Raw genomic sequence first — 13889 nt, 5'->3', positions numbered from 1 at the left:
TGATAAGCAGGGTGTTCTATTTAAAGATAATTAGTTATCACTTCTCCCGTAATCGCTCTTGTTCTGATACTATACACAGTGATAAGCAGGGTGTTCTACTGATGATAGATAATCAGTTCTCACCTATCCTGTGTTCTCTCCTGTCCTTATACTATATACAGTGATAAGCAGGGTGTTCTAGTGATGATAGATAATTAGTTCTCACCTATTATGTGTTCTCTCCTGTCCTTATACTATAAACAGTGAAAAGCAGAGTGTTCTAATGGTGATATAAAATCTGTTTTCACGTCTCCTGTGTTCTCTACTGTCCTTATACTATAAGCCGTGATAAGCATGGTGTTCTAGTGATGATAGTTAATCAGTTCTCACCTCTACTGTGTAGTCTCCTGTCCTTATACTATAAACAGTGATAAGCAGGGTGTTCTAGTGATTAAAGATAATCAGGTCTCACCTCTCCTGTGTACTCTTCTTTGCTTATACTATACACAGTGATAAGCAGGGTGTTCTAGTGATGATAGATAATCAGTTCTCACCTCTCCTGTGCTCTCAGTTGTCCTTATACTATACACAGTGATAAGCAGGGTGTTCTAGTGATGATAATCAGTTCTCACCTCTCCTATGTTCTCTCCTGTCCTGATACTATAAACAGTGATAAGCAGGGTGTTTTAGTGATTAAAGATAATCAGGTCTCACCTCTCCTGTGTACTCTCCTTTCCTGATACTATACACAGTGATAAGCAGGGTGTTCTAGTGATGATAATCAGTTCTCACCTCTCCTGTGCTCTCCATTGTCCTTATACTATACACAGTGATAAGGAGGGTGTTCTAGTGATGACAGATAATCAGTTCTCACCTCTCCTGTGCTCTCCATTGTCCTTTTACTTTACACAGTGATAAGCAGGGTGTTCTAGTGATGATAATCAGTTCTCACCTCTCCTATGTTCTCTCCTGTCCTTATACTATATACAGTGATAAGCAGGGTGTTCTAGTGATGATAGATAATTAGTTATCACCTCTACTGTGTAGTCTCCTGTCCTTATACTATAAACAGTGATAAGCAGGGTGTTCTAGTGATTAAAGATAATCAGGTCTCACCTCTCCTGTGCTCTCCATTGTCCTTATACTATACACAGTGATAATCAGGGTGTTCTAGTGATGATAATCAGTTCTCACTTCTCCTATGTTCTCTCCTGTCCTTATACTATAAACAAAGATAAGCAGGGTGTTCTAGTGATTAAAGATAATCAGGTCTCACCTCTCCTGTGTACTCTCCTTTCCTGATACTATACACAGTGATAAGCAGGGTGTTCTGGTGATGATAGATAATCAGTTCTCGCCTACCCTGTGTTCTCTCCTGTCCTTATACTATATACAGTGATAAGCAAGGTGTTCTAGTGATGATAGATAATTAGTTCTCACCTCTTATGTGTTCTCTCCTGTCCTTATTCTATAAACAATGATAAGCAGGGTGTTCTAGTGATAGATAATCAGTTCTCACCTCTCCTCTGTTGTCTTCTGTCCTTATTCTATAAACAGTGATAAGCAGAGTGTTCTAGTGGTGATAGATAATCAGTTCTCACCTCTTATGTGTTCTCTCCTGTCCTTATACTATAAACAGTGATAAGCAGGGTCTTCAGGTGATTTAGGATAATCAGGTCTCACCTCTCCTGTGTACTCTCCTTTCCTTATTCTATAAATAGTGAGAAGCAGGATGTTCTAGTGATAGATAATCAGTTCTCACCTCTCCTGTCCTTATACTATAAAAAGTGATAAGCAGTGTGTTCTAGTGATGATAGATAATCAGTTCTCACCTCTCCTGTCCTTATACTATAAACAGTGGTAAGCAGGGTGTTCTAGTGATAGATAATTAGTTCTCACCTTTCTTGTGTTCTCTCCTGTCCGTATACTATAAAAAATGTTAAGCAGGGTGTTCTAGTGATAATAGATAATCAGTCCTCACATCTACTGTGTTCTCCCCAGTTCTTGTACTATAAATAGTAATAAGCAGGGTGTTCTTGTGATAGATAATCAATTCGCATTTCTCCTGTGTTCTATCCTGTCCTTATACTATAAACAGTGAGAAACAGTGTGTTCTAGTGGTGATAGATAACCAGTTCTCACCTCTAGTGTGTTTTCCCCTGTCCTTATACTATAAACAGTGATGAGCAGGGTGCTCTAGTGATGATAGATAATCAGTTCTCACCTCTCCTGTCCTTATACTATAAACAGTGGTAAGCAGGGTGTTCTAGTGATAGATAATTAGTTCTCACCTTTCTTGTGTTCTCTCCTGTCCGTATACTATAAAAAATGTTAAGCAGGGTGTTCTAGTGATAATAGATAATCAGTCCTCACATCTACTGTGTTCTCCCCAGTTCTTGTACTATAAATAGTAATAAGCAGGGTGTTCTTGTGATAGATAATCAATTCGCATTTCTCCTGTGTTCTATCCTGTCCTTATACTATAAACAGTGAGAAACAGTGTGTTCTAGTGGTGATAGATAACCAGTTCTCACCTCTAGTGTGTATTCTCCTGTCCTGATACTATAAACAGTGATAAGCAGGGTGCTCTAGTGATGATAGATAATCAGTTCTCACCTCTCCTGTCCTTATACTATAAACAGTGGTAAGCAGGGTGTTCTAGTGATAGATAATCAGTTCTCACCTCTCCTGTGTTCTCTCCTGTCCTTATACCATAAACAGTGAAAAGCAGTGTGTAATATTGGTGATGGATAATCAGTTCTCACCTTTCTTGTGTTCTCTCCTGTCCGTATACTAAAAAAAATGTTAAGCAGGGTGTTCTAGTGATAAAAGATAATCAGTCCTCACATCTACTGTGTTCTCCCCAGTTCTTGTACTATAAATAGTAATAAGCAGGGTGTCCTTGTGATAGATAATCAATTCTCATCTCTCCTGTGTACTCTCCTGTCCTTATACTATAAACAGTGAGAAACAGTGTGTTCTAGTGGTGATAGATAATCAGTCCTCACATATTCTATGTTCTCCCCAGTTCTTATACTATAAACAGTAAAAAGCAAGGTGTTATAGTAATAGATAATCAGTTCTCACTCCTCCCGTGTTCTCTACTGTCCTGATACTATACACAGTGGTAATCAGTATGTTCTAATGGTGATAGATAATCAGTTCTGACCGCTCCTGTGTTCTTTCCTGTCCTTATACTATAACCAGTGATAATCAGGGTGTTCTAGTGATCATAGATCATAATTTCTTACCATCTTTGTGTTCTCTCCTGTCCTTTTACCATAAACTGTGACAAGCAGGGTGTTTTAGTGGTGATAGATAATCAGTCCTCACCTCTATTGTGTTCTCTCCTGTCCTTTTACAATAAACAGTGATAAGCAGGGTGTTTTAGTGGTGATAGATAATCAGTTCTCACCTCTCCTGTGTTCTTTCCTGTCCTTATACTATACACAGTGATAAGTAGGGAGTTCTAGTGAAAGCTAATCAGTTCCCACCACTCCTGGGTTCTCTCCTGTTCTTATACTATAAACAGTGGTAAGCAGGGTGTTTTAGTGATAGATTATACATTCTCACCTCTCGTGTATTCTCTTCTGTCCGTAAACTATAAAAAGTGATAAGCAGGGTGTTCTATTTAAAGATAATTAGTTATCACTTCTCCCGTAATCGCTCTTGTTCTGACACTATACACAGTGATAAGCAGGGTGTTCTACTGATGATAGATAATCAGTTCTCACCTATCCTGTGTTCTCTCCTGTCCTTATACTATATACAGTGATAAGCAGGGTGTTCTAGTGATGATAGATAATTAGTTCTCACCTATTATGTGTTCTCTCCTGTCCTTATACTATAAACAGTGAAAAGCAGAGTGTTCTAATGGTGATATAAAATCTGTTTTCACGTCTCCTGTGTTCTCTACTGTCCTTATACTATAAGCCGTGATAAGCATGGTGTTCTAGTGATGATAGTTAATCAGTTCTCACCTCTACTGTGTAGTCTCCTGTCCTTATACTATAAACAGTGATAAGCAGGGTGTTCTAGTGATTAAAGATAATCAGGTCTCACCTCTCCTGTGTACTCTTCTTTGCTTATACTATACACAGTGATAAGCAGGGTGTTCTAGTGATGATAGATAATCAGTTCTCACCTCTCCTGTGCTCTCAGTTGTCCTTATACTATACACAGTGATAAGCAGGGTGTTCTAGTGATGATAATCAGTTCTCACCTCTCCTATGTTCTCTCCTGTCCTGATACTATAAACAGTGATAAGCAGGGTGTTTTAGTGATTAAAGATAATCAGGTCTCACCTCTCCTGTGTACTCTCCTTTCCTGATACTATACACAGTGATAAGCAGGGTGTTCTAGTGATGATAATCAGTTCTCACCTCTCCTGTGCTCTCCATTGTCCTTATACTATACACAGTGATAAGGAGGGTGTTCTAGTGATGACAGATAATCAGTTCTCACCTCTCCTGTGCTCTCCATTGTCCTTTTACTTTACACAGTGATAAGCAGGGTGTTCTAGTGATGATAATCAGTTCTCACCTCTCCTATGTTCTCTCCTGTCCTTATACTATATACAGTGATAAGCAGGGTGTTCTAGTGATGATAGATAATTAGTTATCACCTCTACTGTGTAGTCTCCTGTCCTTATACTATAAACAGTGATAAGCAGGGTGTTCTAGTGATTAAAGATAATCAGGTCTCACCTCTCCTGTGCTCTCCATTGTCCTTATACTATACACAGTGATAATCAGGGTGTTCTAGTGATGATAATCAGTTCTCACTTCTCCTATGTTCTCTCCTGTCCTTATACTATAAACAAAGATAAGCAGGGTGTTCTAGTGATTAAAGATAATCAGGTCTCACCTCTCCTGTGTACTCTCCTTTCCTGATACTATACACAGTGATAAGCAGGGTGTTCTGGTGATGATAGATAATCAGTTCTCGCCTACCCTGTGTTCTCTCCTGTCCTTATACTATATACAGTGATAAGCAAGGTGTTCTAGTGATGATAGATAATTAGTTCCCACCTCTTATGTGTTCTCTCCTGTCCTTATTCTATAAACAATGATAAGCAGGGTGTTCTAGTGATAGATAATCAGTTCTCACCTCTCCTCTGTTGTCTTCTGTCCTTATTCTATAAACAGTGATAAGCAGAGTGTTCTAGTGGTGATAGATAATCAGTTCTCACCTCTTATGTGTTCTCTCCTGTCCTTATACTATAAACAGTGATAAGCAGGGTCTTCTAGTGATTTAGGATAATCAGGTCTCACCTCTCCTGTGTACTCTCCTTTCCTTATTCTATAAATAGTGAGAAGCAGGATGTTCTAGTGATAGATAATCAGTTCTCACCTCTCCTGTCCTTATACTATAAAAAGTGATAAGCAGTGTGTTCTAGTGATGATAGATAACCAGTTCTCACCTCTAGTGTGTTTTCCCCTGTCCTTATACTATAAACAGTGATGAGCAGGGTGCTCTAGTGATGATAGATAATCAGTTCTCACCTCTCCTGTCCTTATACTATAAACAGTGGTAAGCAGGGTGTTCTAGTGATAGATAATTAGTTCTCACCTTTCTTGTGTTCTCTCCTGTCCGTATACTATAAAAAATGTTAAGCAGGGTGTTCTAGTGATAATAGATAATCAGTCCTCACATCTACTGTGTTCTCCCCAGTTCTTGTACTATAAATAGTAATAAGCAGGGTGTTCTTGTGATAGATAATCAATTCGCATTTCTCCTGTGTTCTATCCTGTCCTTATACTATAAACAGTGAGAAACAGTGTGTTCTAGTGGTGATAGATAATCATTTCTCACCTCTCGTATGTTCTCACCTGTCCGTATACTATAAACAGTGTTAAGCAGGGTTTTCTAGTGATGATAGATAATCAGTCCTCACATATTCTATGTTCTCCCCAGTTTTTATACTTTAAACAGTTATAAGCAGGGTGTTATAGTAATAGATAATCAGTTCTCACTCCTCCCGTGTTCTCTACTGTCCTGATACTTTACACAGTGATAAGAAGTATGTTCTAATGGTGATAGATAATCAGTTCTGACCTCTCCTGTGTTCTTTTCTGTCCTTATACTATAACCAGTGATAATCAGGGTGTTCTAGTGATCATAGATAATAATTTCTTACCATCTTTGTGTTCTCTCCTGCTATAATCAGTGACAAGCATGGTGTTTTAGTGGTGATAGATAATCAGTCCTCGCCTCTCCTGTGTTCTCTCCTGTCCTTTTACAATAAACAGTGATAAGCAGGGTGTTCTAGTGGTGATAGATAATCAGTTCTCACCTCTCCTGTGTTCTCTCCTGTCCTTATACTATACACAGTGATAAACAGGATGTTCTAGTGATGATAGATAATCAGTTCCCACCACTCCTGTGTTCTCTCCTATCCTTATACTATAAACAGTGGTAATCAGGGTGTTCTAGTGAAAGATAATTAGTTCTCATCTCTCCTGTCCTTATACTATAAACAGTGTTAGGCTACTTTCACACTAGCGTTCGGTGCTCCACTTGTGAGTTCCGTTTGAAGGCTCTCACATGCGGCCCCGAACGCATCCGTACAGCCCCAATGCATTCTGAATGGATGCGGATCCGCTCAGAATGCATCAGTCTGGCACCGTTTGGCCTCCGTTCCGCTCAGCAGGTGGACACCCGAACGCTGCTTGCAGCGTTTGGGTGTCCGCCTGGCCGTGCGGAGGCAAACGGATCCGTCCAGACTTACAATGTAAGTCAATGGGGACGGATCCGTTTGAAGTTGACACAATATGGCTCAATTTTCAAATTGATCCGTCCATCATTGACTTTCAATGTAAAGTCTGGACGGATCCGTCTGAACAACTTTCACACTTAGAATTATTTCTAAACTATAATGCAGACGGATCCGTTCTGAACGGATCCCAACGTCTGCATTATAGGAGCGGATCCGTCTGTGCAGACACCAGACGGATCCGCTCTGAACGCAAGTGTGAAAGTAGCCTTAATCAGGGTGTTTTAGTGATGATAATCAGTCCTCAGATCTCCTGTGGTCTCCCATCTTCTTATACTATAAACAGTGATAAGCAGGGTGTTCTAGTGCTAGATAATCAGTTCTTACTTCTCCCATGTTCTATCCTGCCCTGATACTATACACAGTGATAAGCAGGGTGTTCTAGTGATAATAAATAATCAGTTTCCACCTCTCCCGTGTTCTCTCCTGTCCTTTTACTATAAACAGTGATAAGCATGGTGTTCTAGTGGTGATAGATAATCAGTTTTTATCTCTCCGGTGTTCTTTCCTGTCCTTATACTATAAGCAGTGATAAGCAGGGTGTTCTAGTCATCATAGTTAATCCGTTTTTACCTTCCCTGTGTTCTCTCCTGTCCCTCTACTATAAACAGTGATAAGCAGGGTGTTCTAGTGGTGATATATATTCTGTCACCTCTACTGTGTTCTCTCCTGCCTTTATACTATATACAGTGATAAGCAGGGTGTTCTAGTGATAATAGACAATCAGTTCTCACCTCTCCTGTCCTTATACTATAAACAGTTATAAGCAGGGTGTTCTAGTGCCAGACAATCAGTTCTCACCACTCCTGTGTTCTCTCCTATCCTGATTCTATACACAGTGATAAGCAGAGTGTTCTAGTGGTGATAGATAATCAGTTCTCACCTCTTCTGTTTTTTTTACTGTCCTTATACTATAAACAGTGATAAGCAGAGTGTTCTAGAGATAGATAATCAGTTCTCACCTCTCCTGTGTTATCTTCTGTTCTTATATTATAAACAGTGATAAGCAGGGTGTTTTGGTGAGGAAAGATGATCAGTCTTTACCTCTCCTATATTTTCTTTTGTCCTTATATTAAAAACAGTGATAAGCAGTGTGTTTTTAGTCATGATAATCATTTTTTTACTTTACCTGTGTTCTCTCCTGTCCTTACACTATAAACAATGAAAGTAGTGTGGGTCTCAACATGATAGATTATCAGTTTTCACATCTGCTATGTTTTTCTCTTCCTCCTATACCTTTATGCTGTTCCAATACTTTTACTTGTAAGTAGTGAAGACTAGAGGAGGAAGCTCACTTTTGGCATGCCTGCAGTCATCTCAGGACAGGAAGACAGAATATTTTTCTTTTAGTCCTATTTAGATTTGCACAGGATTGTCACCATTTTACTACAGGAAATATTTTAATACTAAATCAATGGTAATTTATTAAGAAGTTGGAAGTGAATAAAATACAGGAGTTGGAGTCAGAACTTGACTTATAGAATTCAGAGTCCTGGTCTACGTGTACTGACCTCTGTTTACTGGCCTGTTTACTGCATTCACCCTCTGCTGTCCATCCTGACCTCAGATCTGTTTCATGGATTTACACTGGCCTGTTTACTGGCCTGTTTACTGCATTGACCCTCTGCTGTCCATCCTGACTAGTGTTGAGCGCGAATTATTCTCAAATATCGCAATTAGGGTACGATTTTTTTTAATTTTTTTTTTCCTGTATAAGGCAATGTTCCTATGACTATGGCTAGGCTAATATGTGTATTTTACAAAATTTCTTAATATTGCTCTAACTTCGTCTTTTAGAATATTCGTAATATTGCTCTAACTCCGTCTTTTAGAATATTACGAATATTCTAAAAGACGAAGTTAGAGCAATATTAAGAAATTTCGTAAAATACACATATTAGCCTAGCCATAGTCATGGGAACGTTGCCTTATACAGGAGAAAAAACAAAAAACGTACGATTAATTTAATCATACGATTTTTTTTTTTTTTTTCCTGTATAAGGCAACGTTCCTATGACTATGGCTAGGCTAATATGTGTATTTTACGAAATTTCTTAATATTGCTCTAACTTCGTCTTTTAGAATATTCGTAATATTGCTCTAACTCCGTCTTTTAGAATATTATGAATATTCTAAAAGACGAAGTTAGAGCAATATTAAGAAATTTCGTAAAATACACATATTAGCCTAGCCATAGTCATAGGAACGTTGCCTTATACAGGAAAAAAAAAAATCGTACGATTAATTTAATCGCATATTATTCGCGAAAAATAAAATAATTACGAATATTCGATTTCGACGAAAATAATACGAATATTCATTCGAATATTCGCGAAATATCGCGAAATCGAATATGGTACCTCCCGCTCATCACTAATCCTGACCTCAGATCTGTTTCATGGATTTACACAAACTCTTATCTGACCCCTATGGGGCTCTAAACTTGTGTTTCTGAGCCCTGTGGTTCAGTTATTAACCAGTTATCATCCATGAGATAGTTGCCTGGTGGCTTCCCTGTAGCAAATTCCAGATCCCTGTATAGAGGTTAAAGGGTGTATACGACGGAACTGCCCGAACAAATCCCTTAGCTTTTGGCTTGACACTACATTTGTACATCTACTAATTATAACAAGGTGATCTCTTCAACTATATGAAACACCTAGAGTCATAGACTTTATATAAAGACGTTTGTGAAATCATAGTGACATTATTATATGAAGCTGTCTAGAGACATTGTGGACTCACTATCTTCTTGAGGCATCTTGGGTCTTGGTGGACTCTTTTTTACGATGTGACTTTGGTTGTGGATTTTTCTTCTATATGTGGTGTCTAGTGTCTTGGTGGAATTTTTCAAGGGTCCTGCGACCAGAGCGTGGCTTGAACCACCTACTGACTAACTTTTTATTTTTAATACATAAAACTTATACCTTTATTATTTCTATTTAAAAGTTAACACTATTTAAAAGTTAATACAAGAAGAGACCAGGTGGATACACCGTCTAAAGTCATTAGCACCGAATGGTCTCAATGAAGGATTCACGTTCGCTTCCTTCTTATAATCAAGAAAACAAAAGGCATAGAAGAAGTGAATAATTAAATGAAAAAGAAAAAATATGGATGAATAGTAATACTCTAAAAAAAAAATTTAGGAGGGATCCCTTTGAAGAAAATACGACTTACCGTATAGAGCGGGCACAGAAGTGAAGATACCTGAAAAAAGAAAAAGAAGAAGAAGAAGAGGATGAATAGATAAAATAAATATATAAATCATGGAATAGTAGTAAAATCTACCAAAATCCAAAGAGGAATAGGATAAAATGAATAAGAAGTCGGATATCAGAAGAAATAAAATAAATAACATCTAAAATTAGAAGAGCCTATAAACACATTCAGGGAGAACCCTTCTGGACCAGGATAGGCTAAGAGAGAAATATAATACGGGTGAGGAAAAAATTTAAAAACATAGTATCATAAAAAAACCAGAAAATGGTAGAATAAAACACATTTTCAGGAATAAAATAAATACAAGTAGATGATAAAAATAAATGGAGAGTAAATCAATAAAAAAAGAACATAAAAAATAAAAAAATAAACAGAGATTAGTTTTCTAGAAGAAAAATATAAAAAATTCTAACCTCCTGGGGTATAAAAAAATAATAATAAAATAATGAATCTATTTTTCCCCAAAAATTTTGAAAGCAATTTTTAAAAAAAGATCAGATGCAAAACAGTGTAAAATTAAAATAATAAATTAATCAACTAAAATATAAATCGAGTATCACTATCCAGAGGTGAAGGTTGTCCATATCATGACTAGACAGAAATAAGTAAGTGGAAATAACACAGAAACGAGCACTAGTACAGTATAATAAAGTAATAAATAAATAAAATACGTTTTTGATTAATAATAGATTATAAAATAAAATATTATACAAAAAACACACTATAAAAACTATTAAAATAATAAAATAAAAATAAAAAATAAAAAAAATAAAAAAATAAGTAGAAAAAAAGAACACCTTTTGATTTTTTTCAGAGTATACAATAATAAGTGACCAATGGGAAAAGAATTGAATAGTATATAAGAGGGGTATAAGGCATAGAAAAATAGAGAGTGAATAATTTACTTTAATAAGAAGGAATACTCTATATATACCAATGTTGATTAACAGAATGTATAGTATATTATGGAATAGAAGATATTTTTTGGACTGAACAGAACATCTGATAATTAATTGAGGGTTTCCCCCCCCCCCTTTACCCCTTCCCTTCCCTTCCCTCCCCCTTTCCCCCTTCCCTCCCCCCCCCCTTTCCCCCTTCCCTTTGCCCCCCCCCCCTTTCCCCCTTCCCTTTGCCCCCCCCCCTTTCCCCCTTCCCTTCTCCCCCCCCCTTTCTTTGTTCTTTTTTTGTATTGTTCTTTTTACTCTCTCCTCTGGTCTATACTATTCAACCCCTGGCTCTAAGAGAATAAAGAATGTGGAGCGACACAAGAGGTAGACTAGAAGAACTCTTCTAAGTATATATGCTAGTCCATACACAAGATATAATAGCTGAATAATATCGGACAACATATTTTTGTAAGCATCCTAAGTACCGGCGCATGCGTAGGTGTAACACAGGACGACGATTGTAAATAGACGTCATCTCCAAGCGCCTGATGCGAGGATGGGCGTCATCAGTAAAGGACTAATGACGTAGACACCCCTGCACCGGAACCACATAGAGACTGGATTCTTCACCAATCGGAGGCCCGTTCACGTCACTGGCGGAAGTGGAAGTGACGCATGTAAATGGGAGTGTCTGAGAATACGTCACCAGGTGACGTGGGTAACTGATAACGGAAGTAAATATGATTGGCGTCTAGTCACGCCATTCATTGAAAGTATAGTCCGGATTGGCCGCATCCACCCGACCCCCATAAACCGAACTCTTAAAATCTAGGGACCGCCCCCTCCATTGCAAACCTGCATATCCCCTGAGGACGCCGAAGGTTCGGCGAAACATGTAGGGAAGCAGGAGCACTTTACATTTTAGAGTCAGATGAGCGTAGTGAGTCTCCATAGCAGAGACACATGCAACTAAACATAAAGTTGCTGTAAAGGTTTAGGAATTTGGGCAAGCCCTGAGAACGTTATCAGGAGCTATCCCATCCAGTGGAGTATACTGAGTAGAGGTATACATAATTTATACACCAGTTCTCACCGCTCATTCTGAGGATTTTTAACTATCAATTTAGAGTGTTAACTTTTAAATAGAAATAATAATAAAGGTATAAGTTTTATGTATTAAAAATAAAAAGTTAGTCAGTAGGTGGTTCAAGCCACGCTCTGGTCGCATGACCCTTGAAAAATTCTGCTATATATTTAAATAGCGTGGCCACCTCCTGTAGGACCCATTAGTCTGTTGCACACATAGTGTCTTGGTGGTCTCTTCTTCTGTATGGTGTGTTTGACTTTGAAGTTATGGTGGACTCCATGTATGTGAAGGACAGTTGAGGTTTCAGGAGTTGACTGTGTATGACAATCCTTTTGAGGTTATTATGATAATACCTTTTCCTTGCTGATCTCACCGATGACAAATCTGATGTATGAAATGAAAACATGCAGAGAATGACAGGGGTCATGATGGACTTTTCACAGGATCATGGTGGAATCTTCATGTATATTAGTTGTCAGGTCATGGGGAACACCATCTACATCAGGTGTCTGGGATCATGGAGAGTTTTTTCATCTTAATGAAGTGTCTGGGATCATGGCTGACTCTTCCTTTTTGAGGTGTCTGGGTTCACGGTTGTCTCTTCATCTATATACGATATCTGAGAGTGGGGATGGGGGAGTTGATTGGTCTATGTGGCTGGTGTTCACCTCAGGCAGGGACTTTAAAAGTAATGGATGTTATAGTGGATTCTAGGTCGTTGATCTATGGTAGGGGGATTTAGGAGACTGCAGCATATTACGGGGTTACTTTCTGCTCCATTAAGTAATGGTCTTGTGTAAATTGAGGCCCTGGTTTTGGTGTCCATCTCTGTTCCCTGATTCTCTCCTCTTTGTTCCTTTCAGACAAAGTGGCATTGGCTACACAGCATTTTTGGCGAGATTTGGGGTCATACTTGCTACACTGCTGAAATTACTGGATAACATCTGGCCACCTCTATCACAATTGGTAATCTGCATCACGATGGTAGTCTGTGGACTGATAGTCAATCTTCTCCCCGAGACTCACAACACCCGTCTGCCGGATTTCATCAGTGATGTAGAAGACAGCAAGTCAGCAGCTGGCCGGTCAGATGAGACACGCGCATAAAGAATTGCCCAGTAACTAGCAAGCAGCCCCTTCCCCCATGTGTGATGATGATTTGGTCGCGTGACCTGCAATATACAGAGTGGATGCCTCCCAAGTGTCCCTCTTTTTGATCCAAGTCCATATTTTTTCTGTAAATGTCTTTTTTTTTGACCTGGGAAACAAATGTACATTAATGAACAGTTTCTGCAGCAGTTCACTATCTGTCTGGTTCCTACCTATATATTAGACCTCAACATTTTTCATTATTTGGTAAAACTTGGACATTACAATGTCTACAATCAGATTATTTTTGACGATATTTAAATAGATGTTCCAGGACAAGAAAAAAGTTGCCCCAGGTGCTTCACAAGCTGTAAAAAACAACAGAACTTATACTCATCTGACCGATCTCCCGCTGCTGCAGTTCTGATGGTGTTGCGTTTCTGCTGCACCTCTTGCTATGGTCTCAACATGACAGGAAATGGTTGTGAAGTCTGCTCAACCAATCACCGGAAACAGCCATGACCCGTCCCAGCCAGTGATGGGAGGTTCTGCACAAAAACCAAACGTGTCCCTACTTGACTGTCAAAAAAGCCGGGTGGTTTGTGAGAGTCCATCTAGGGTGGAGACCAGTCATTAGAAATTGGCCCCTCTCCCATGTATGATGATGACCTGGACACATGACCTGTAGTATGGGGATGTCCATCAGGGGTACAGACCAGTCTCTAGATATCAGCCCCCCCCCCCCATGTATGATAATGATGATCTGGACGTATGACCTGTAGTATGGGAGTGTCCATCTGGGTTAAAGACCAGTCACAAGACAACAGCTCCTCCCCCCATCTATAAAGGT

The 13889-nt window shown here is 38.8% G+C and overlaps 1 protein-coding gene across 1 annotated transcript in view; it reads left to right on the top strand.

The window, feature by feature from the left end:
- The window catches only part of SLC22A7 (solute carrier family 22 member 7), a 199027-nt gene extending 185829 nt beyond the window's left edge, over window positions 1-13198 (top strand). The window contains exon 9 of the mRNA XM_040427668.1: window positions 12814-13198. Coding sequence (XP_040283602.1) covers window positions 12814-13057 — 244 coding nt within the window. The 3' untranslated portion in view covers window positions 13058-13198. The remainder of the gene's footprint in view (window positions 1-12813) is intronic.
- Window positions 13199-13889: the final 691 nt, after the last annotated feature.

The sequence above is a fragment of the Bufo bufo genome, chromosome 4 (genome assembly GCF_905171765.1).
Source record: "Bufo bufo chromosome 4, aBufBuf1.1, whole genome shotgun sequence".
Classification (NCBI taxonomy): Eukaryota; Metazoa; Chordata; class Amphibia; order Anura; family Bufonidae; genus Bufo; species Bufo bufo.
Note: the sequence above shows the minus strand (reverse complement) of the source record. Positions and strands in the feature narration are given on the sequence as shown.